We start from the raw sequence: 24312 nt of genomic DNA on the forward strand, positions 1-24312 counted from the left end.
GGGTAAAGGTTAGAGTCATGGTTAAGGTCAGGGCTAGGGTCAGGGTTAAGGTCAGGGTTAGGGCTGGATATGATACATTTTATTTGATTTACATTTATGGCATTTAGCAGACGTCTTTATCCAAAGCGACTTACAACAAATACACTTGTTTAAGTAAGTGAATCATCCCATCCATCAGTCATCATCAGATAAAGTAATCGATGCTCAGACCAGGGGCCATAAGCAGTCGTAATGCTAGAAGCTTTTTTAAAATAAATAAATAAATATATATATATATTTTTTTTTTATTATTATTAACAGTAGAGGGGGGAAGTGGGGGTGAAGAGGTCTTTAGGAGGGACTGATTGAATATTGTTTTTCTGTTGTCTTTTGACAGGCAGCCAAGCTGGCCAACTACGCCAAGTACCAGCGCCTGTGTGACTTCCTGTTTGTGCTGTTCAGTGTGGTCTTCTTCATCACACGCCTCCTCATCTTCCCTCTATGGTTAGTCTCAGTGTCTGGTCGGCCATTTTGTCCTGGTTAGTCTCAGTGTCTGGTCGGCCATCTTGTCCTGGTTAGTCTCAGTGTCTGGTTGGCCATCTTGTCCTGGTTAGTCTCAGTGTCTGGTCGGCCATCTTGGTTCGGGTTGAAGTCTGAGACCTGCTTCCCTCCCTGTCTGCTGTAGTTTTCACACTGGTCTCATTGGGATGAATTATTATTCTCTGTAATAGGGGTGTGCGTGTGTGCGTGCATGTGTGTGTGTGTGTGTGTGTGTGTGTGTGTGTGTGTGTGTTCATGCTCATGATGTGTGTGTTCCAGGATCCTGAACAGCACCCTGTTTGAGAGCTGGGACATCATTGGTCCTTACGGGTCCTGGTGGCTCTTCAACTTCCTCCTGCTGGTGCTGCAGGTGTTACATCTAATCTGGTCCTACCTGATCAGCCGCATCGCCATCAAGGCCCTGCTGAGGGGGAAGGTGGGTGTGACCCTGACCCTGACCCTAACCCTAACCCTAACCCTGACCCTCTGCCCCCGCTGTCAATGACACACATGACATGTCAAAAGTTATTTGCATGAAGCTTCCTGTTGGTCTGATACTCATCTTTTTACAACGAGTTTCCTGCTTCTGAGATGCCCTGGTGAGACCGTAGCCTTGGGCTAACCTTAGCCCTGGTGAGACCTGAGACCTTAGCCCTGGGCTAACCTTAGCCCTGGTGAGACCTTAGCAGTGGACATGGTTTCACGTTGTCAGGGACGATAGAATAACAGAGAAAAAAGGTATCATTCTACCAGGGGAGGCTGGTGGAGGTAGAAATTGGAGGCTGGTGGATCGGAGGAATGAGGAATGGTGTTTGATACTATTCTTGATTCCATTCCATGCATTACAATGAGCCCGGCCTCCGATTCCTACCTCCACCAGCCTCCCCTGGTCTACTCTTTGTCCTTTTCCAGCTCTTCTCCTCTCCTCTCCTCTCTTCTGAATGTGTCTCCTTCCTCCTGCAGACTTGGCTTGTGCCCTCCCTCTCTTGGATGAAAGAGGGCAAACCTCCTGTCCCTCCATCTCTGTCTCTGACTCCTCTTCCACCTCTCCTCTCTTCCATGCCCTCCCTCGCTTTCTCTCTCTACTGGACGGCTGTGGTCTCTGTGCTCTGGTCAGTAAGTCTGTCTTCGGTTAGGGTCGGTCAGGGTCAGGGTCAGTCAGGGTCAGGATCAGGGTCAGTCAGGGTTAGGGCCAGTCAGGGTCAGTCAGGTCAGGGTCAGGGTTCAAGTTTCAAGTTTATTTTTACGTCTCATACACAAGTGCAGGGAGTAAAATTCTTTGGCTTGGTTCCATGACAATGCAGCATCCAATACAAATAATACAAATAATACAAATACGCAGTAGTGCAATGAAATAAGGACAAGACAATGAGTGACATAGTACAGATAAGTGAGACGGTTGAACAGTGACGGTTGTTAGGGTCGTCTGTTTGACCTCTGTTTTATGCCTCATGCATTTCCTGTGTGACTGACCCTTCATGTGGTAAATCATGAGTCATGAATTTGAAGTATTTCTTGCTGCTTCCAATTAGTCTGGAGTTCCTCTGTGCTCCCAAGTTCCACCCTGTGGCGTCTGGAGGCATGTGCGGTTTTGTGGTCAGAGGAGAATGAATACATTTGGAATTCCATACTCTCTGATTGTAGCCTAATCTGTACGTCTCTCTGTGTCCGTCAGGTAACCAAGGATGAGCGGAGTGATATGGAGAGCAGCTCAGAGGAGGAAACAGACACTAAAGACCCCTGTTGTCTCCCTGCTTCCCCCAGGGGAGACAACGCCACCAACGGCCACTTTAAGACCAAGACCTGGGCGCCCACCAAGCACCTGGTCCCCCAGCAGCACCTGGTCACCCAGAGATGAATACTGTGATGTTTTTACTGATCCTCCTTCCCTGGGCCTTTAAGGCTCCTACCACTACATGCTTTTACACAGGGGAGGCTGGTGGAGGTAGAAATCAGAGGACATGCTCATTGTAATGCATGGAATGGAATCAAACACATGATGATATTCCTTATTCCATTCATTACAATGAGCCCGTCCTCCGATTTCTACCTCCACCAGCCTCCTGGCTAGATGATCTCTATCACACGGTACCTTCCAGATCTGACAGCACAGACTGGTTTAGAATGATAGTGTCTCTTTATCTAAGTGTGAAATCAAACTGATGAAATCTAAAGAGAAATCATTATTTGCGTAAATGTATTTCAAGAGGATTGAAGTTTGTTTGTTTGTTTGTTTGTTTGTACTGAAGTCTTCATGTTCTGCTGCAGATGGGGATGTTGTTTTATTGAACCCTATTGGTGTATGATACTACTCGACTTAGGTCAGGGTTAGTTAGAGTTAGGGTTAGTTAGATACTACTCGACTTAGGTCAGGGTTAGTTAGAGTTAGGGTTAGTTAGATACTACTCCACTTGGGTCAGGGTTAGTTAGGGTTAGTTAGATACTACTCCACTTGGGTCAGGGTTAGTTAGGGTTAGTTAGATACTACTCCACTTGTCTCAGGGTTAGTGAGGGTCAGGGTTAGGGTTAGTTAGATACTACTCTACTTGGGTCAGGGTTGGTTAGGGTTAGTTAGGGTCAGGATGGGTTAGTTAGGGTCAGGGTTACGTAGATACTCGACTTGTGTGTTCTTTTTAAATTGGTTGTTGGGTTTCTGTGTTTGTTGTTGGTCTGTTGTGTTTTCATACTGTAGTTGTTTGGAGAGAATGTTTGAAATGCGTTCTGATTGTTGGATCACCTGAGAACGCCTCACTGTGAAAAGCTGATGTGCTCAGCTATGAGTGCCTTATAAAAGCCTGTTTTATTTCCAAATACATTGTTGTGAAAATGACTTGTAATATCTGACTCTACCACAGAAAACCACAAGTGTCTGACAGAGTTTGTTATTACAGGTTATGTACTTTAGTAAAGCAAACAACGAGGAAGTCATTTAATTTAATTTAATTGACAGCCAGTCAGCGATCCAGTGACACTGAGGGGTTCATCACTCATCCACACACACACAGAGATGGGCGAGACAGTATAAAACCTCCCACACCCAAATAGAATGATCACATAAATGTCTACTGAGAGGAAGAAACAAACATTTCCATCAGACAAATGTTAGGAATGAACATTCCCATATTTCAAGGTCCAGCTCAGTCCTTAATGGCTTCCCCGTCTGTGTGTGGTTCTGTCTGGAGCTGGTTCTGCTGGGCCAGGTAGCGGCGGGCCCGCAGGACGCACAGGTACCCGCCGTACACCGTCAGCACCATCATCGACCCAGAAAACGCCCGATATCCCACATCCGCAATGCGCTTTCCAAACATGTTGAGAAACCTGGCGAACAAAACACAGCAAGACTCCTGAAAGCTGCCCAAGAACACATCACTACAGTCACTCTCATCTCGTCTTCATTTATACACACTTCTAAACTAATTGTCTTTCAACTTTTCTTTTGCTATATTTGTATCTTTGCCGAGATCAGAACAGTTGATTGTCCTTGGTTGACAGAGAGGCTAAAGCTGCTAACAGCTAACAGACAGACTCAGAGATGAGGGGACAGAGGCTCAGTCATGTATGATTTGATCATGTTTGTGGTTTTGAATAGTCTTTCTTACCTTTCTTCTGAAGGGGGAAGACGATCTCAAGAGTCGACACGTCTGATCGCTGCCTGCTGGGGGACCGGGGGACGGAGGCCGGGACGGACACTTCTACCAGGAGAAGGAGGTTCCGGGGTTATGTTTCCTAGTCGGACTTATTTTGATGTAGGATGGCAGCAATGGCAGCATTTGGAGTGGAGACAGAGAATCACAGTGATCCAGGTGCTGCTCCCTTTGGGAACTTTTTAAACTATTACACCTTCAACCCACCGGAGAACCGTCTGGGTCTGATCCCGACCACCCTCCTGCAGGACCTGGGCTACGGCACCGGGACCGGGACCGTGCTGATGCTGGACGTCGGCTGCAATTCGGGGGTAAGTCGGCAGAGTGCAGATAAAACATCCCAGAGAAAAAGAATGAAGAAAAATAAATAGTATTGCCTGTGTAAATTGTGAACATGTAAATAATAGTGAAGTGTATGTATTTGTGTAATCAGGGCACCTAACCCTAACCCTTACAAAAGCGACATTGGTCTCAAAGGGACTCCCTGAATAAATAAAGAATAAATAAATCAAATACATGTATGAATTCCAACCCCCTCCTCCTACAGTGCTGTTATCATTGCAAGCTACTTTGCAGATCATGGATAGATGATCTGTATGTTATTAATATGTAGATTATCTATATGTTATTAATATGTAGGTGATATGTATGTTATTAACCTGTAGTTTACAATGCAGTATTAGCAGTCTACTATTTTAGTTTGACCGCTGCATTTGACGGATTGCCTTGACAGGGAGGGTCAGAGGTCTGGGCTGTTTTTATAGAATATTTAGTTTGTTGCGTTTTGTCTATCTTGTGCGTTTTTCAATGAGAACAACAATGGAGAAAAGTGTTATGTTCTTGTGTTATCCTCTGGGACATGTATTCTGTCTGAATCTGTGTTTCCCAAAATGAAATCAATCAATCAATCAATCAATCAATGTCTTCTTGTCTTTCTCCCTTGACAGGACATGAGTGTTGGGTTGTACCAACATCTTCAGCAGCAGCTCCAGTCTGGGGAGCCAAAGCCAGACGTTGACCTCCACATCTTAGGGTTCGACCTGGATGAAGACCTCATCGCCCGGGCTCAGCAGAGCAACCCTTTCCCCCAGAACATCTCCTTCATCCCCCTGGACATCATCCAGGACCCCTCCACCCCCAGCCCCCAGGACCCCTCCACCCCCAGCCCCCAGGACTCCTCCACCCCCAGCCCCCAGGACTCCTCCACCCAGCTCTCCAGCCCCCTGCAGCTCTACCTGAGAGAGCACGGCTGTCCCCGCTTCCACCTGAGCCTGTGTCTGGCCGTCACCATGTGGGTCCACCTGACTCACGGTGACGCTGCCCTCCTGTCCCTCCTCTCTCGCCTGGCCTCCCTCAGCCAGTACCTCCTCCTGGAGGCCCAGCCCTGGAAGTGCTACCGCTCAGCTGCGCGAAGGTTGAGGAAGCTAGGCCGCTCCGACTTTGACCACTTCAAGGTTCTGCAAATCCGAGGGGACATCGCGGAGCATGCCAGGAACCACCTGGAGCAGTGCTGTGGCATGGAGCTGGTGCGGAGCTTTGGCAGCACGGCCTGGGACCGCCAGCTCCTGCTCTTTAGGAGACGATGAGGCAATGGACAGGCAGGCTTTTATTCCTGGATTAGAGTTGGACAGCCTTGGGAGTTTTCCACTGGAGGGCTTTAGTGTCTGACTGGTAGGATGACTCTTTAAAAGGAACAGGTCTCATCTACATGTGTTAGAATATCTTCATCATATGTTCATGTGTCCATGTACCGATGTAAACGATTACCATTCAAAAGCCGATGATGAATCTCTCTGGAGATGAATGACAGACTGCGGCCTGTCGCTGTCCTGGTCTCACTTCATCAATGATCTTCACTAAATAAACAAACAAAAACCTGATCTCAAGGATCTCAGCATGGCCTGTTTTTATCCTGGCTGGTAAACTGCATCACTGGACCCAGATGAACCAGGCTGTCTTTGAGCCGCTGTTCTCCTGGAGACGGTGGATCCAAGGCGGGGAACAGGTCGAGTTCAGCTCGTCTCTGATTCTAGATAAGCTGACAGAATAAAGACAGGAGGCTCTATTCTCACAAACACAACTCCTTATCTTTCACAGTCTCTCTCAGTCTCTCTCTCCCTCTCTCTCAGTCTCTCTCTCCCTCTCTCTCAGTCTCTCAGTCTCTCTCTCTGTATCTCTCTCTGAGTCTCTCAGAGTTCATGTCAAGTGAAGTCACAGTCAGTGATCCGTGAAGATGCACGGATATGGAAGATGTTATGAAACATGAGAACTGTGAAATGCTACGTGTGGTTCTGTTCCGGTGAGGCTAGGTGTGGTTCTGTTCAGGTGAAGCTAGGTGTGGTTCTGTTCCGGTGAGGCTAGGTGTGGTTCTGTTCAGGTGAAGCTAGGTGTGGTTCTGTTCAGGTGAGGCTAGGTGTGGTTCTGTTCAGGTGAGGCTGTTGTGTTTGTCTGCTTATCTGTTTGTGGGCGGGTCCTATTTCCTGTGTATGAGGGCCGTTGTTTGGGAGGAAAGAGGATGCTGTCATATCTCTTATTCATGTTACAGGGCTGATATTCCAGACCCCACCCTGCTACAGACCCCCTATAAGGCAGGCCTTACTTGTTGAGCCCAGACCTCAAAAGTAACTTCAAGCAGGTCATGAAAGACTTTCCCCCCAACCTCAACCCCAACCCAAACCTCAACATCCCCATTATCAAATGATTGCATCTTACAGAATGAAAGATAAAGTCATGTTTATTTAATTGACACTGAAACAGGAGGTCTGTACATCAGGAGATGAAAGGCAATTTATACAATTTGATTGTCTAGGATCAGTAGAAATGTAAGAAACATGAACCAAGTCTGAATGTTCAGTGTCCTCTTCCCTGTCAGGACTCCCTGGGAAACAAAACAGAGCAGAGTGAATGACTGTGGGCTCCATACGCCAGGCAGACATCTTAGTTGTTCTATTGAATGATTCTCATTGTAAAGAAAGACTGATGTATTTGATATGTTTTTATTTTGATAGAGTTACCTGTAGTTTGTGTGTGTGTGTGTGTGTGTGTGTGTGTGTGTGTGTGTGTGTGTGTGTGTGTGTGTGTGTGTGTGTGTGTGTGTGTGTGTGTGTGTGTATTTACAGTAGACTATACTACATGCATATCCCAGAATGGTTGTTACCGTTGTCTGTTACTTCTCTGCTCATCTCCACCCAGAAAGCACAGCAGCATGCAGTACCAGAGACAGATAGTCTGGCCCTGTGAGATGACTAACCTGTCTCCTGATTGGCTGTCTGTGAGATGACTAACCTGTCTACTGATTGGCTGCATCAAACATCTTCTTCCTGCCCTCCATCCCAGACATGGCCTCCACGTTCTTCCTCCAGTCAATCACCTCAACGGTGTTCTCCTGCAGAACAGAATACAGCAGCGTTCCCTGTCAGCCCTGCGCTCTACTGGTACACAACAACTAACTGAAGAAGATGAAGATGATGATGATGATGATGATGATGATGATCAGAATGGTCTAGTAGGAATGTATTCAACACAGCAGTGCTGTTCTGTTTACACAGCATTTACACTTACATTTAAATGTGTGTGTCTCCCCCTAGTGGTTGTTTGTATAATCTCTCTATTCTCTTTTATTTGGCCAAGTATATTTGCACATACAGGAAATTGACTTGGTTTCTTCATGTGAGACCATACTAGCGTTATACAATAATACATTGGGCATTCTTGGTTATGTTAGATAACAGGGGAGACGTTATGTCAATGTTAATACAACATAGCTTTAGCTATTGTAGCTACAGTATATGTAGCTGTGTCTTTGTTCGATCATTTCTCCATTGTGATTTATGGCAAAGCAATGTGTGGATGTGAAACCACATCAGGGATGATTGTTTCTCTTTCTAAGAGCAACATCCTGTTTCCAAACTGTTGAATGGGATCTGACTGTCTAGCTGCTGCTGAGGCCAGAACCAGTTGAACACTCTCGGGTTCCCATATTCCTTCTCATTCAGCAGGGATAGCTCTGCTAGAGAGGTCCAGTAGGTTCTGTACCTGGGCCCAGTGTTTCCCTCAGTTCTTAGGCACGGCGCAGAGGCCCCGCCCCAACCTAGGCCACAGTAGTGTTCTGTAGCTGGGCTATTGGTTGTACTAGGGATATTAGGACACATGATCTCTGTACAGATTAATCTCCAGGTTAGTGTTAGGGTCAGAGTTAGGGTCAGAGTTAGTGTTAGGGTCAGAGTTAGTGTTAGGGTCAGGGTTAGTGTTAGGGTCAGAGTTAGAGTTAGCGTTAGGGTCAGGGTTAGTGTTAGGGTCAGGGTTAGGGTCAGGGTTAGTGTTAGGGTCAGGGTTAGGGTCAGGGTCAGGGTTAGTGTTAGGGTTAGGGTCAGGGTTAGTGTTAGGGTCAGGGTTATTAAACCCACCTTCTCTGTGTCCTCCTTCTTGACTGATTTGAGGTTGGCCCTCAGGTCCATGGACACATTGTGTTTGGAGCCAAGGAGGGAGCGCAGGATGGCGTCAGCAGAGACCCTCACCCTCCTGAGGTTGGGGCGCTTGAACTTCCCCCTGAGGTCCAGCACCTTGATGTTCAGGTCCTTGATCTGGGGGCCATCATCATCATCATCATCACCATCATCATCATCATCATCATCAACATCACCATCATTCTCATCATCATCACCATCACCACCATCACCACCATCATCATCATCTTCATCACCACACATCATCATCACCATCATCATCACCATCATCATCATCATCACCACCACCATCATCACCATAATCATCATCATCATCATCATCAGTAAATACATATTCATATACAGTAGATTGAAGCAGTCTGTGTTATTATTACAGGATCAGTAAGGTAAACACTATGGGCCTGGTTCTGCTCTGGCCTGGTTCTGCTCTGGCCTGGTTCTGCTCTGGCCTGGTTCTGCTCTGGCCAGGGGACCTGGTTCTGCTCTGGCCAGGGGACCTGGTTCTGCTCTGACCAGGGGGCCTGGTTCTGCTCTGGCCAGGGGGCCTGGTTCTGCTCTGACCAGGGGGCCTGGTTCTGCTCTGTCCAGGGGGCCTGGTTCTGCTCTCGCCTGGTTCTGCTCTGGCCAGGGGGCCTGGTTCTGCTCTCGCCTGGTTCTGCTCTGGCCAGGGGGCTGGTTCTGGCCAGGGAGCTGGTTCTGGTACCTCTCTGGTGTTGTGCAGGACTTTGGCCTGGATGTCATAGCGTTGCTCATCCACTGCCTCCATCTGGACCTGCAGCGCCCGGCACAAGTCCTGGACAGGAAGGGAGAAGTGCTCATGTTGGTTGACTGAGGAGTTGTTCATCGTGTGTGTGTGTGTGTGTGTGTGTGTGTGTGTGTGTGTGTGTGTGTGTGTGTGTGTGTGTGTGTGTGTGTGTGTGTGTGTGTGTGTGTGTGTGTGTGTTAGAGGTTAGGGTCAGGGTTAGGGATAGGGTCAAGGATAGGGTTAGATTAGGGTTAGGGTCAGGGTTAGGTTAGGGTTAAGGTTAGGGTTAGATTATGGTTAGGGTTAAGGTTAGGGTTAGATTATGGTTAGGGTTAGATTATGGTTAAGGTTAGGGTTAGATTATGGTTAGGGTTAGGTTAGGGTTAAGGTTAGGGTTAGGTTAGGTGACTCTGACCTGTAACTCTGCTAGGGTCATGCTGCTGGTCTGCAGCGGAGGGGCTTTCTCCTCCAGGTAACGCTCCTTTTGCACCTCCTTGTCCTCCTCCTCCTGATCCAGCGCCTCCTTGGCCATGGCCACCATCAGGCTCTGAAACCACATGACCAGAACCGCATCTATCATCACCTGGTTGACATGGATGCATTATGATCAGATCTGGCTTCAATAGTATTTGAAATCCTTTCAGAATATTTGCTTGAGCCAGCTTTGAGAACCAGGTTGGCGGGTTAGGGTTAGGGTCAGGGTTAGGGTTAGGGGATTAGCACTTCTGGGACTATTCCATTGATTCAGTTGCACAAGGCAAACCCAATCAAGTGTGTGTGTGTGTATATATAGTTGGGGAGCAGTGTTAATTGCGTGTGGATGTGTGTAGTCGGGAGGTAGAGTGGCTTGCACCTTTAGCATGAGCTTCCTGGAGGCCGACATCTTGGACTTTCTCTGGGAACAGATTCATCATTTGATTTATTAACCTTTTAATTCTTAAGGTTATTTTTCTTCAGTCACATATTCTTTTGTCTGAGACACATCAGTAGTTTTTTATTTTTTTATTTAGTCAAAGAAGTCTGTGAAATCTTACCTCTTGTCTGTAAAGAACAAGACAACAGATTAGTGATCAATAAATCATAATTTAGCAGAAGAAATATCACTCAATTTAAATTAATCTTAACTGACTTAATGTCTTTCCATTAAGTCCGCAAAAACTTGTTCAGGCCAACAGTCATTGTTGGTGCTTTTAAAGATGAAGTGCAGATGCTGTCTGAGGTCACACTTACACTTGCTCAGGCATCTTGGCACTTTAGATTCCTCCCTAGAAGACACAAATACAACCATTTGTTTCTGAAGTGTTGAACTATTTTTGCTTAAAAGCCTGTCAGGGTGTTAATTATGGTTCCCATTTTAGACTCTTTGATTCACTGTAGCCTCCATTATGGGTTAGGGTTAGGAACTTCGATTAAGGGAGTCTGGAGTGTTGGGTCTGGGGTGTTGGGTCTGGGGTGTTGGGTGTTGGGTCTGGGGTATTGGGTGTTGGGTCTGGGGTTTTGGGTCTGGGGTGTTGGGTCTGGGGTGTTGAGTCTGGGTTGTTGGGTGTTGGGTCTGGGGTGTGGGGTGTTGGGTCTGGGGTATTGGGTATTGGGTCTGGGGTATTGGGTGTTGGGTCTGGGGTGTTGGGGTATTGGGTGTTGGGTCCGGGGTATTGGGTGTTGGGTCTGGGGTGTTGGGTCTGGAGTGTTGGGTGTGGGGTGTTGGGTCTGGGGTGTTGGGTCTGGGGTGTTGAGTCTGGGTTGTTGGGTATGGGGTGTTGGGTCTGGGGTATTGGGTGTTGGGTCTGGGGTATTGGGTCTGGGGTATTGGGTGTTGGGTCTGGGGTATTGGGTGTTGGGTCTGGGGTGTTGGGTGTTGGGTCCGGGGTGTTGGGTCTGGGGTGTTGGGTCTGGAGTGTTGGGTGTGGGGTGTTGGGTCTGGGGTGTTGGGTCTGGGGTGTTGAGTCTGGGTTGTTGGGTATGGGGTGTTGGGTCTGGGGTATTGGGTGTTGGGTCTGGGGTATTGGGTCTGGGGTATTGGGTGTTGGGTCTGGGGTATTGGGTGTTGGGTCTGGGGTGTTGGGTCTGGAGTGTTGGGTGTTGGGTCTGGGGTCTGGGGTCTGGGGTGTTACTGTGGTAATTGCTCAGATAAAGCAGGTGATGGCAGACAGGAGGTCGGCATGGCAACTATTCCAGACAGATAACAACCCCATAAATAGCCTGCAGGTCACATGGTTTCAGAAGGAATGTCGGAACGTTCAGTTCAACCAAAACAAGAATTATTAAAACATCAGAACCTCCAGGCCGTCGACATGAAGACAATAAGTTAGAATTCCATTAGGAATCATTAGATTCTTTATGAAACTGAATTTGGTCAAATCAATTTAAAATATACTGTAGATGAAGTTAATTGGTAAATATCCACAGGCGATTTGTTTACAAGATATTTGTTATACCGTATTTTTTAAATTAAGTTGTTTAGATTTGTTTTTATTCCTACTACTGAAGTACAGTACAATTGAACTCAGTTGCTTTTGCAACTCCAGTATCTAATATGGAAGTAGTTACACTTAATACTCATAAAAACTGAGTTATAACTAATACACTTTAAACTCTTTTATATTCTCTCCTGCAACAGAAAAAAACTAAATAAAACTTAAAGTTAAAAGAATTGAGAAAAGAGAAGAGCAGCAGAGCAACCCTCTTACCTCTGATGAGCCTCAGCCTCCGATCTCCTGCTGTCTGTCACTGAGACTTAAATAGACACACACACACATATATACACACACACACACACACACACACACACACATATATATATATATATATATATATACACACACACACACACACACACACACACACACACACATATACACACATGCGCCTCCCCTGTTGTGGACAGACCCTGCAGTTCTTAATCAGGCTGTAGCGTCACTGCCCAGCCTCCAGCCTCCAGCCTCCTCTCTGCCCAGCCTCCAGCCTCCTCACTGCCCAGCCTCCAGCCTCCTCACTGCCCAGCCTCCAGCCTCCTCACTGCCCAGCCTCCAGCCTCCAGCCTCCTCACTGCCCAGCCTCCAGCCTCCTCTCTGCCCAGCCTCCAGCCTCCTCTCTGCCCAGCCTCCAGCCTCCTCTCTGCCCAGCCTCCAGCCTCCTCACTGCCCAGCCTCCAGCCTCCTCTCTGCCCAGCCTCCTCTCTGCCCAGCCTCCAGCCTCCTCTCTGCCCAGCCTCCAGTCTCCAGCCTCCACTCTGCCCAGCCTCCAGTCTCCAGCCTCCTCACTGCCCAGCCTCCAGTCTCTAGCCTCCTCTCTGCCCAGCCTCCAGCCTCCTCTCTGCCCAGCCTCCAGCCTCTCTGCCCAGCCTCCAGTCTCCAGCCTCCTCTCTGCCCAGCCTCCAGCCTCCTCTCTGCCCAGCCTCCAGTCTCTAGCCTCCTCTCTGCCCAGCCTCCAGCCTCCTCTCTGCCCAGCCTCCAGCCTCCTCTCTGCCCAGCCTCCAGCCTCCTCACTGCCCAGCCTCCAGCCTCCTCTCTGCCCAGCCTCCAGTGTGTGTGTGTGTGTGTGTGTGTGTGTGTGTGTGTGTGTGTGTGTGTGTGTGTGTGTGTCAGAGTCAGAGTCAGAGATTCAGCTCTGTCTGGTTTTTATTCTTAGCCCTGCTGGGTTCAGACCAGATAGTGTTATCAACACACATCCTCTCACACACTCACACACTCACACGCACACACACACACACACACATACCCTCACACACCACACCTAACCCTAACCCTACCAGATATAACACACACTCACACACACACACTTACCATATAGAACACTCACGAGACCCTCGCCAATGAAATTGAAGATGTTTATCACAGTTTTTTTTTTTCTATTCCTGTTCTGATTGGACAATCCCTTCTGCTCCTGACCCAACCCTAACCCTAACCCTAACCCTATCCCTGACCCTAACCCTTTTCTGGTTCAAACTATTGTATCAACAAATGGCCCAGACACATAAAAGAGGGTTAACCATGTTAGGGGATGTTGATAGTTGTAGTTAGTATTTATTGGGCCATCATGTAACGATTGATTGGAATAACTTTTCATTCGTTAACAACTTGTGTGTTTTGATGCAGGTAGTTGATTTTGTGTCGTATTTAATGATTTGAGAGTCTTACTGCATTTTGCAAATGAAATTTGTCATTGTTGTGTGTGTGTGTGTGTGTTCTGGGTGGATTAAATCTGTTCCGTCAGTTTTCCAGCTACTGACAGAGAGCAGAAACACGCTGCATGGCTCCATCTGGTGGTCGAATGTCGACAGCACAACACATGAGGCGATTGGAGGAAAGCAAAACCATCAGAGAAGATTTCCTCTTCAGTCGTTGAACCTTTCACACATTTGGAACATTTTAAAATATATTATTGTATTGTTGCTGACCATGTGCATCCCTTCATGGCCACAATGTACCCATCTTCTAATGGCTACTTCCAGCATGATAATGCACCACGTCACAAAGCAAAAGTCGTCTCAAACTGGTTTCATGAACATGACAATGAGTTCAGTGTTCTTCAGTGGCCTTCCCAGTCACCGGATCTGAATCCAATAGAACACCTTTGGGATGTGGTAGAATGGGAGATTCACAGCTTGAAAGTGAACCTGAAAAACCTGCAGGAATTGCGTGATGCAATCATGTCATCATGGACCAGAATCTCAAAGGAATGTTTCCAACTTCTTGTGGAATCAATGCCACAAATATTTTAGGCTGTTTTGAGAACAAAGGGAGGTCCTACCCAGTATTAGTATAGTGTTGTAATAAAGGGAGTATTACCCAGTATTAGTATAGTGTTGTAATAAAGGGAGGCCCTACCCAGTATTAGTATAGTGTTGTAATAAAGGGAGTATTACCCAGTATTAGTTTAGTGTTCTAATAAAGGGAGTATTACCCAGTATTAGTATAGTGTTGTAATAAAGGGAGTATTACCCAGTATTAGTATAGTGTTCCTAATAAAGTGTCGAGTGAGTGTATATATATGTATACATCTACCTTAACCCTAACCCTATGTATGTGTGATTTAGTCCAGGACTAGGCTAATTAATGTGTAATTAGCCTGTACTAACAGCAACTTTTGTGTGTAGTTAGCCTGTGCTAGAAACAACATTCATGTGTAGTGTGCTAGTAGAAAAATATTGTTAGCCTGTGCTAGTAGAAAAATATAATTAGCCTGTGCTAGTAGTAACATATAGTTAGCCTGTGCTAGTAGAAACATGTAGTTAGCCTGTGCTAGTAACTAAATACATTTGGACTGAGTGGTGAAGCCTGTCTCCAGACCGAGTAAGTAAATTTAGTCTTTAAAGTTTAAAGTCAGTGTGTTGTTAGTCGTGGCTATCCTGCCTGAAGCCCTGGGACCTAGTTTCTGTTGAAAACAATCAGTTTGAAACCAATTGCTGTCAATCTCCAGTTGGAGGGGCTGAAACTACTCTGCAAGGTTTTTCCCTCTACCTCTCACCAACACTGCTACCTCTCCTCCCAAACCCACTGCGCTACAGTCATTCTCTGGTTTATCAGCTTTTCCCCCCCTCTCCCCTGATGATATTATAAAACTGGTCACATCCAAGCGGGCAACCACCTGCCCCCTCGTCCTATCCCCTCCCCTTAGAGTGTGAGTCCTGGGTCCGGGGTCGGTCCGGGTTGAAGTGTCGGTTGGGGTTAGAGCTTTGAGGAGGGGTGTGGTTAAGGTGTGGGTGTTAGGGGTTAGGGTTAGGGTTTAGGGTTAGGGTTAGGGGTTAGGGTTAGGGTTAGGGAAGTTTATAGCTAGATTTACAATGACTGCTTAGTCTGTATTGCACTGGCCTATAGTATACCCTCCCTTCTATTTAAATAAATCAAGGAGAATGTATAAGTTGTGTTTGTCCTTTTCTTTGTGTATGAACACCCACACACACCCACACCCACACACACACACACACACACACACACACACACACACACACACACATATATAAATATATATATATATATATAAATTTACTATAATAAATAATGACATAATATTTCATACCAAAAGTGCTGATGTAAAAGGAAAAAGTGCTTATATCCATCCCAAAGACACACTGTAAAACACACAAAATCTCTTATAAGTGCTAATTTTCAAAGTGCTAAAATACACCAATTACACACGTGATAATGAAAAGGAGAAAGAGTAATCTCTTTCTCTATATAGTATAATAAATCATCACATACATTCTGATATAAAAAGTGCTGATGTAAAGGGAATATAAATAAATAAGGTGTATCACCTCTATAAATTAACACATATATACATTTACATATACATATACAACAATTGAAACCCACAATCACTCACACTGACACGTTGGAACTGTTAAAATCTTTTATTTAGCCCTGTAGGTTCGATGGTTCGTAATAAATGTATCCATCTCCTTTCATTTGCTCTCCGCTGCTCAACGGTCCATGAACTGTTTGATTGCAGTCCCGATATGCTGAGGTGAGTGATGGAGTGCTCTTGGAAGTGTGTGACTATGTGTGTTTGTAGTTGACCTTTTTTAATGTTGTACAGGTGCTGTTTCAATCGTGTTTCTATGGTGTGTGCTGTTTCCCCTATGTAGTGTTTGTGACAAAGTGTGCATGTGATAATATAAATGACGTTGGTGGATGTTAAAGTGAATGAGTCTAAAATAGGGGATGAGGTGCGACTGTGGGGATTACTAATGTATTTTCTCTGTCTAAAGTGAGTGGTATGAGGGTGAAGGGGTTGTGTCAATGTCCTGCTGAATCTCGAGTGAACCAAAATGTCTAGTAGATTTTTATTTTTACGGTAGGCTGAAATGATCTTATATGATTGTAGAGGTGCAAAGGTTTGTTGGCTGGTGACAAAGTTGTGTTTGAGGGTCTGATGTAAGATTTTTGTTCTATGTGAAAATGTGGTTACTAAGGGAATCAAGATGCTAGGTTGGGTCGGGGGAACCAAAGGGGGGGAAAGAGAGTGGGGAATAGGAGTAGGGTTAAGGTTAGGGGGGGAAAGAGAGTGGGGAATAGAAGTAGAGTTAAGGTTGGAGGGAGGAAGAGAGTGGGGAAGTGTAGGCTGGGTTGAGGCCAGTGTTAAGATTAGGATCAGGGCATGGGTTGGGGTAGGGGTTAGGGTTAGGGTTGTGGTTAGGGTTGGGGTTAGAGTTGGGGTTAGGGTCAGGGTTATTGTTAGGGTTAAGGTTAGGGTTAGGGTTAGGGTTAGGGTTAGGGTTAGGGTTAGGATCAGAAGGGTTAGGGTTAGGGTTAGGGTTAGGGTTAGGGTTAGGGGGGTTAGGGTTAGGGTTAGGGTTAGGGGTTAGGGTTAGGGTTAGGGTTAGGGTTAGGGTTAGGGGTTAGGGGTTAGGGTTAGGGTTAGGGTTAGGGTTAGGGTTAGGGTTTAGGGTTAGGGTTAGGGTTAGGGTTAGGGAAGTTTATATCTAGATTTACAATGACTGCTTAGTCTGTATTGCACTGGCCTATAGTATACCCTCCCTTCTATTTCAATAAATCAAGGAGAATGTATACATTGTGTTTGTCCTTTTCTTTGTGTCTGAACATCCACACACACACACACACACACACACACACACATATATATAAACTTACTATAATAAATAATGACATAATATTTCATACCAAAAGTGCTGATGTAAAAGGAAAAAGTGCTTAAATCCATCCTAAAGACACACTGTAAAACACACAAAATCTCTTATAAGTGCTAATTTTCAAAGTGCTAAAATACACCAATCACACACGTGATAATGAAAAGGAGAAAGAGTAATCTCTTTCTCTATATAGTATAATAAAATAATAAATCATCACATACATTCTGATATAAAAAGTGCTGATGTAAAGGGAGTATAAATAAATAAGGTGTATCACTTCTATAAATTAACACATATATACATTTACATATACATATACAACAATTGAAACCCACAATCACTCACACTGACACGTGATCTGTTAAAATCTTTTATTTAGCCCTGTGGGTTCAATGGTTCGTAATAAATGTATCCATCTCCTTTCATTTGCTCTCCGCTGCTCAACGGTCCATAAACTGTTTGATTGGAGTCCTGATATGCTGAGGTGAGTGATGGAGTGCTCTTGGAAGTGTGTGACTATGTGTGTTTGTAGTTGACCTTTTTTAATGTTGTACAGGTGCTGTTTTAATCGTGTTTCTATGGTGTGAGCTGTTTCCCCTATGTAGTGTTTGTGACAAAGTGTGCATGTGATAATATAAATGACGTTGGTGGATGTTAAAGTGAATGAGTCTAAAATAGGGGATGAGGTGCGACTGTGGGGATTACTGATGTATTTTCTCTGTCTAAAGTGAGTGGTATGAGGGTGAAGGGGTTGTGTCAATGTCCTGCTGAATCTTGAGTGAACCAAAATGTCTAGTAGATTTTTATTTTTACGGTAGGCTGAAATGATCCTGTATGATTGTAGAGGTGCAAAGGTTTGTTGGCTGGTGACAAAGTTGTGTTTGAGAGTCTGATGTAAGATTTTTGTTCTATGTGAAAATGTGGTTACTAAGGGAATCAAGATGCTAGGTTGGGTTGGGGGAACCAAAGGGGGGGAAAGAGAGTGGGGAATAGGAGTAGGGTTAAGGTTAGGGGGGGAAAGAGAGTGGGGAATAGAAGTAGAGTTAAGGTTGGAGGGAGGAAGAGAGTGGGGAATAGAAGTGTAGGCTGGGTTGAGGCCAGTGTTAAGATTAGGATCAGGGCATGGGTTGGGGTAGGGGTTAGGGTTAGGGTTGTGGTTAGGGTTGGGGTTAGAGTTGGGGTTAGAGTTGGGGTTATTGTTAGGGTTAAGGTTAGGGTTAGGGTTAGGGTTAAGGATAGGGTTAAGGTAAGGGTTGGGGTTAGGATCAGAAGGGTTAGGATTTGAATCAGGGCCTAGGTTGGGGTTGGGGTTAAGGTTAGGGTTAGAGTTGGGATTAGGAATAGGGTTAGGGTTAGGGTTAGGGTTAGGGTTAGGGTTAGGGGTTAGGGTTAGGGTTAGGGTTAGGGTTAGGGTTAGGGGTTAGGGTTAGGGTTAGGGTTAGGGTTAGGGTTAGGGTTTAGGGTTTAGGGTTAGGGTTAGGGTTAGGGTTAGGGTTAGGGTTAGGTTGGGTGACTGTTGCCAACACGAAGGTGCGTTGGGTTATGCACAGGCACAGGTCAACATTCATCCCACTCTATCCTTGACTGTAATCAGGGTAAGGCTAAGGCTGTTGTAGGGCTGTGTGGTCAAGGTTTGGGGCCGGGGCCAGGGACGGGGTTGGGGCTGGTGCCGAGGTTGGGGCCAGACCCGAGCTTGGTGTTAGGGTTGAGGTTGGGATAGAGGTTAGGGTTAGGGTTAGGGTTAGGGTTAGGGTTAGGGTTAGGTTGGGTGACTGTTGCCAACACGAAGGTGCGTTGGGTTATGCACAGGCACAGGTCAACATTCATCCCACTCTATCCTTGACTGTAATCAGGGTAAGGCTAAGGCTGTTGTAGGGCTGTGTGGTCAAGGTTTGGGGCCGGGGCCAGGGACGGGGTTGGGGCTGGTGCCGAGGTTGGGGCCAGACCCGAGCTTGGTGTTAGGGTTGAGGTTGGGATAGAGGTAGAGGTAGGGCTTGGGGTTAGGATAAGGGTTGGGGTTAGGCTTTGGGCAAGCTCAACACCTGGGTCCGGGTTAGGGCCAAACGGGCCCTTGGTGGAGCAAACATTCAGCTTCCAAGGTCCATAAGGTAAGTACCAATTTTATTTTATTATAAGTGCTTGGGGCAAGTGCTGCAAAAGAAAAGTGCTATAAGTCACAACAAAACAAAATCATATGAAAAGGTGAAAAAACATGCATAGGTAAATACATTATACAATTTATACCACCTCATGGACCTTGTGCTGTCCTGTTTGGAACCCAAGCGAGTTGGTTTAGAGTTAGGGTTAGGGTTAGGGTTAGGGTTAGGGTTTAGGGTTAGGGTTAGGGTTTAGGGTTAGGGTTAGGGTTGGGGTTAGGGTTGGGGTTAGGGTTAGGGTTAGGGTTAGGGGTTAGGGGTTAGGGTTAGGGTTAGGGTTAGGGTTAGGGGTTAGGGTTAGGGGTTAGGGTTAGGGTTAGGGTTAGGGTTGGGGTTAGGATTAGGGTTAAGGTTAGGGTTAGGGTTAAGTTTAGGCATAGGGTTAAGTTTAGGGTTAGGGTTAGGGTTAAGTTTAGGCATAGGGTTAAGTTTAGGGTTAGGGTTAGGGATAGGGTTAGGGTAGGGTTAGGGTTAGGGTTGGAGTCGGGGTTACGGTAGGGTTAGGGTTAAGGTTAGGGTTAGGGTTGGAGTCGGGGTTACGGTAGGGGTTAGGGTCAGAGTAAGGGTCAAGGCCTAGGTTGATGTCAGGGTTGGGGTTGCGGTCCGGGTCGAGGTCCAGATCAGGGTCAGTGCTGAGGTCTTGGTTGTGGTCAGCGTCTAAGCCTAGGTCCTGTGTTGGGGATCACAGTCAGTCCCAGCAGCTCAAGAGGCAGGTCCTCACTCCATGCTAAGTGCTTAAAAAAGTGCTTGAGGAGAGAAAAGTGCTAAAAATTCACTGTAATCACAAATTAAAAAGAATATAATATAGAATATAAGATAAAAAATATAAGTTCTGAATTAAAAGCATGCATAAATAGATAAATGAATAAATAAATAAATAAATAAATAAACATTTCATGAATCCTGTCATCTCCTAAGCTCTGTGCTGCTGTGTATCCTGCTTGGTCGCAGGGCTGGCTTAGCCGTTCCCTGGTTTTTACCTCTGCCCCTATATCAGAATCAGATAAGAGATTCTAACATTTTTCATTCAATCCTAAGGGGTCAATTGTTTTTAATAATCTTATCCATTTCCTTTCTGCTCTCTGCCGCTGAGCTTTCGACCAAGTTGTATTGCTCTCTAGCCCTGCTATTTTGAGGTTGTCCAACCCATGTGTTTTAAAATGTATATATAGGACAGTGGCTCTGTCACCCTTCTTGATATTATATATGTGTTGTTTTAGTCTGTCTTTAAGTGTGTTCATCGTCTCTCCAATGTAGAGTTTCTGACAAAGAGCACATGTTATTGTATAAACCACATTTGTTGTATCTAAGGTGAGCCTCTGTCCTACTAGTGCTCCCAAGGCCGAAAGTTGATTCCCTATGTATTTCTTATGAATTAGGTGTTTCTTTACTAGGGGATCCACCCTAGTATTTTGTGTTAAACTAGAGTGAATCAACATGTCTCCCATATTCCTGTTTCTCCTGTAGGCCATTATGATTTTAAAGTTCCTCAGTTCCTCACATTGTTCCTGTGCCTGAAGGAAATGTGTTTTTAAATTGGAACTGAGTCTGACCAGTGAATGAGAAAATGTGGTTACTATGGGTATGATATGACGGTCATCTCTTTCCCTGATATACTGACCGTTGTTCTCAAAGGTCTGTCTCACCTCTGCTTTTATCCCCCTTAAGAATCTTTTAGTGTAGCCGCGGGGCCCCAAGGCTGTGAAGAGGATTCGTGTGGCCTTCTCTACATCCTCCGGGTAAGAACAGATCCTATGGAACCTTATTAGCTGAGATTTTATTAAACCCCTGTAGGTGTGTTTAGGATGAAAACTGGCTTTATGTAAAAGAGCATGTCTGTCCGTTTCTTTGAAAAACACTCTTGTTGCTATTGCCTTAGACCCCCCTACGTCCTGAGTAAAAAACACTTGTGTGTCTAAAAACTCTAGCTCCACCTCCTGTACATTGTGTGTTATAGAAATTGCTTGGTGGTGTGAATTTAAAATCTCTAAAAATTCTTCAAATTCTGACATAGAGTGGCCCCAAATACCAAAGATGTCGTCAAGGTATCTAAAGTATAAAAGAGGATGGGTCTTGCATTTGGAGAATGCTGTTTCCTCCCAAAAACTCATATAGAGGTTGGCAAAGGCTGGGGCAAATTTTTTGCCCATGGCCGTTCCATGGATTTGGAGGTAATAGTTATTATTAAATTCAAAGTCATTTCTCCTCAGACTTAAATCCAAAAGTTCCATGATGGCCTTGTCAGGGCGTTCGGCATCCTTAAACTTGTTAAAAGCATTTTGGACTGCCTGTAGGCCCAGAGCTGTGTCAATGTTTGTGTACAGAGAGTTTATATCGATTGAAAATAAAAAGGCATTTCCTGGTATTCTGACCCCCTTCAATTTATTAACAAAGTCATATGTGTCTCTTATATAGCTGGCATGTCTCTGTGAAAGAGGATTGATATAAAAATCAATATATTCTGCCACTCTATATGATTCTGACCCGCAGTCACTCACAATGGGACGACCGCATGGAACCTTGAAGGGAACAGTCCACTTCTCTGGAGCCTTATGAATCTTAGGGAGCAGGTAGAAACGCCTGGGTCTGGGTTTATCTGGGCCCAACAGGTAAGACATTTGTTTTTTGGTAATGAATTTATTTAGATGTAACTCCACTATTATGTCTCTGATCATCACTTGTGTTTCTGGTTGAATAGGGTGAGAGAGTGGGGCATAATGGTTTTCATTATTGAGTTGTCTGTTTGCTTCCAAAAGGTATTGGGCCTTGTCCATAATTACTATCTGGGACCCTTTGTCCGCTGGTTTTATTATAATATTCTGATTACTACCCAGCTTCCTGATAGACTCCAGCTGTTCTTGAGTAATGTTGTGTTTGGTAGTTGGCTTAGGTTTAAACTTTGAAAAAGCGTCCCAATCCCTCCGTATGAGAGTTTGTGTCGACTGTGAGACCGTCTCCAAATTCGGTTCCCAAGTGGAAGGGTTTGAGAAGGGTACGTGGGGGAAATTGGTCTCGTAATCAAAGTGGTCTAAAAGTTTCAGTCTTCTATGATAGACATGCATATCCCTCCTAAGCTCCATGCGGTCTAACTGTCTTGGGGTAGGGATGAAAGTGAGTCCTCTTTCTAACACTTCCCTTTCCGTGTCCGTCAATCTGTAAGAATGGGACAGGTTGGTTATGTTTATGTGGGGAGTTATGTCTGTACAATTCTCTCCCCTTACATGTTTAACTGGTCCAGCCAAAGTTTCAGTATTGCCTCTGCTGTCTTTGCTGTCCAGTGGACCGGGTCACGGGGCTCTGTGTTGAACAGGCGTGCACTGATGTCTGGTAAGAAGTTGCATTTCTCCATAATTCTTTTATTTAGCTTGTGTAAGAGAGTCTGTTTGTCCTTATCCAATCTGTCTGAAAAATTAATCACCGGAACATAACATGTGGCGTTGGGAAACCTGTCCTTCATCACTAACAGTAACTGTTGTAACTGCTTCCATGATGTCTCCTCTCTCTGTCTGGAGAGGCAGTTATTCAGGCCTGCTGACAAAATTATCTTCTCTGTGACTGGGTTAGGTGCTAGCTTCTCTAATACTCCCTTCAAATGATAGAATGTGGCCCCAGGGAAACTGTCAACCTGTACGCGGGCATCAGTAAAACTGGGGATTCGCGACAGGTTTGAGTCCCCTAAAATGACAATGGGTTTTGTTATATTAATCACCCAGTCATGTATTTTCCTGTCTGTGTTTGGGTGTCTATGGGGTTCCCTTCGCGTGTCCAAGGGTTCCAGGTGGGTGGCAGTAGCAGGTCCCAAGCTTGGCTGTGTTTCTGGGATATTGGAGGGGGACTCAGATTGGGGATTGTTCAGAGAAGCTCTCTTTATTAAAGTATCACCCATCATCATGTCCTGTCCGCCTGATAAGGGTGTTGCCACTGTCTCACCGGGAGTCTGCTCCGCCACCACCTGTGGCCCTGGATGCTCTGGGCCTGGAGAGGGAGGAGGGGAAGTGAGAGTTATAGAATTGCTGCATGGTAGTACAACATTGCCATATATTCTTCTAACCCCCTCAACCTTTCTCTCCACTGATTTCTTTCCTGTCTGTTGAGCTATATTATGGGGGTGGATCTCTGCTCTTACTGTCCTCCTTACCCATGGAAACCGGCCCGAACCAGCATCACCCTGAACGCCCGTCGACTCGGGCTGGACAGGTAGTGGGGGGAAGCTTACCAGAGACAGGGCCCCTGGGGCTGGCTCTGTGGGAAGTGGTATTGTTTTGTTTAGCATTACCCTTAATGTTTCAGCTGATGAGGCTGTGTATTTGTGTCTATATCTGGCCTTACTCCAATTCACTGCTGTGTTGAAGGCTTCTTCCTCAAAATCGTGTAGCTGTTCTAGGCCTTCCGCTATTACCAGGTCATAATGTTCCCTTAAGATGGTCATGTTGACTTCCATCCATTGGGCCGTGTTTTGTTTGACCTTGTCTGTTGTGACCTGGTTAGGGGAGGAAGGTTTGATAAAAGCTGTTAATTTATTCACCTGTCTTAGCATTCCACGGGGGCAGGAGTTGGATTTGGTGGAACCAGATAAAATCTCTGAGTGGTGTATGGCCTGTAGTAATTTAAAATACAACTTAGTCACAGACTTGTCTGGTGCCCTTGTGGTCGATCTAGATGGCCCGCCTCTGTCTGCTGGAGTGAGACGAACACTCGACTCACCCAGAGTATCCTTACTGGCCAGACTTTCAAATCTGTTATGAAGCTGTAGGGCCATTTTGTCAGACCAATTATACACTGGTGTCAAAAATAAGCAGGCAAAAGTCACAATCACAGGCCTGGGCTAAATGCTGGTAAAATATGTTAGCCAATGAGACAAAGCTCAGCTTATCTCAGGAAGCCTCAGGCCCAATTGTATTATGTCCTTGCAAAAGAGAAGTACCTATCGGCTACAGAGATCCAGGGAGTAAGGGTGGTGTCCCCTTTGTTTGGAGATTTGAATTGTTGATGGATTATCTTCAGTGTGCACACTCTTTTTTCTTCAAACCCAGAGCAAAGGGTACTTACTCCGGTCTAGATCTCTCTCCAGGTTGATGGTCTGATCTCCTTATTCGCTTTGTTTGTGTGGCAAGTATAAAATCCAATAGTCACTTTAAAAGTGATCATAAGAAAATAAAATGGTATACAATAAAAGCAAAAAAAACAATAA

At 45.6% G+C, this 24312-nt stretch overlaps 3 protein-coding genes across 3 annotated transcripts in view; 2 read left to right on the forward strand and 1 right to left on the reverse strand.

The window, feature by feature from the left end:
• cers5 (ceramide synthase 5) overlaps positions 1–3332 on the forward strand; it is a 9788-nt gene extending 6456 nt beyond the window's left edge. The window contains exons 8-10 of the mRNA XM_083668985.1: positions 377–483; positions 799–955; positions 2195–3332. Coding sequence (XP_083525111.1) covers positions 377–483; positions 799–955; positions 2195–2377 — 447 coding nt within the window. The 3' untranslated portion in view covers positions 2378–3332. The remainder of the gene's footprint in view (positions 1–376; positions 484–798; positions 956–2194) is intronic.
• Positions 3333–4279: 947 nt separating this feature from the next.
• bcdin3d (BCDIN3 domain containing) lies at positions 4280–6033 on the forward strand (the record flags this gene model as incomplete). Its single annotated transcript, XM_083668575.1, has 2 exons — positions 4280–4474; positions 5111–6033. 2 exons carry the CDS (start codon positions 4280–4282, stop codon positions 5747–5749), a joined length of 834 nt encoding a protein of 277 aa, XP_083524701.1. The 3' UTR covers positions 5750–6033.
• An 873-nt stretch (positions 6034–6906) lies between these two features.
• LOC310802956 (troponin I, slow skeletal muscle-like) lies at positions 6907–10265 on the reverse strand. The gene is made up of 6 exons (XM_083667590.1): positions 10228–10265; positions 9790–9921; positions 9333–9422; positions 8570–8746; positions 7449–7548; positions 6907–7041 (listed from the first exon to the last, which is right to left on the reverse strand). The coding sequence occupies exons 1-5, from the start codon at positions 10255–10257 to the stop codon at positions 7453–7455; spliced, it is 525 nt and encodes a 174-aa protein (XP_083523716.1). The 5' UTR covers positions 10258–10265; the 3' UTR covers positions 6907–7041; positions 7449–7452.
• Positions 10266–24312: the final 14047 nt, after the last annotated feature.

Source organism: Argentina silus (genome assembly GCF_951799395.1).
Source record: "Argentina silus genome assembly, chromosome: 4".
Taxonomy (NCBI): Eukaryota; Metazoa; Chordata; class Actinopteri; order Argentiniformes; family Argentinidae; genus Argentina; species Argentina silus.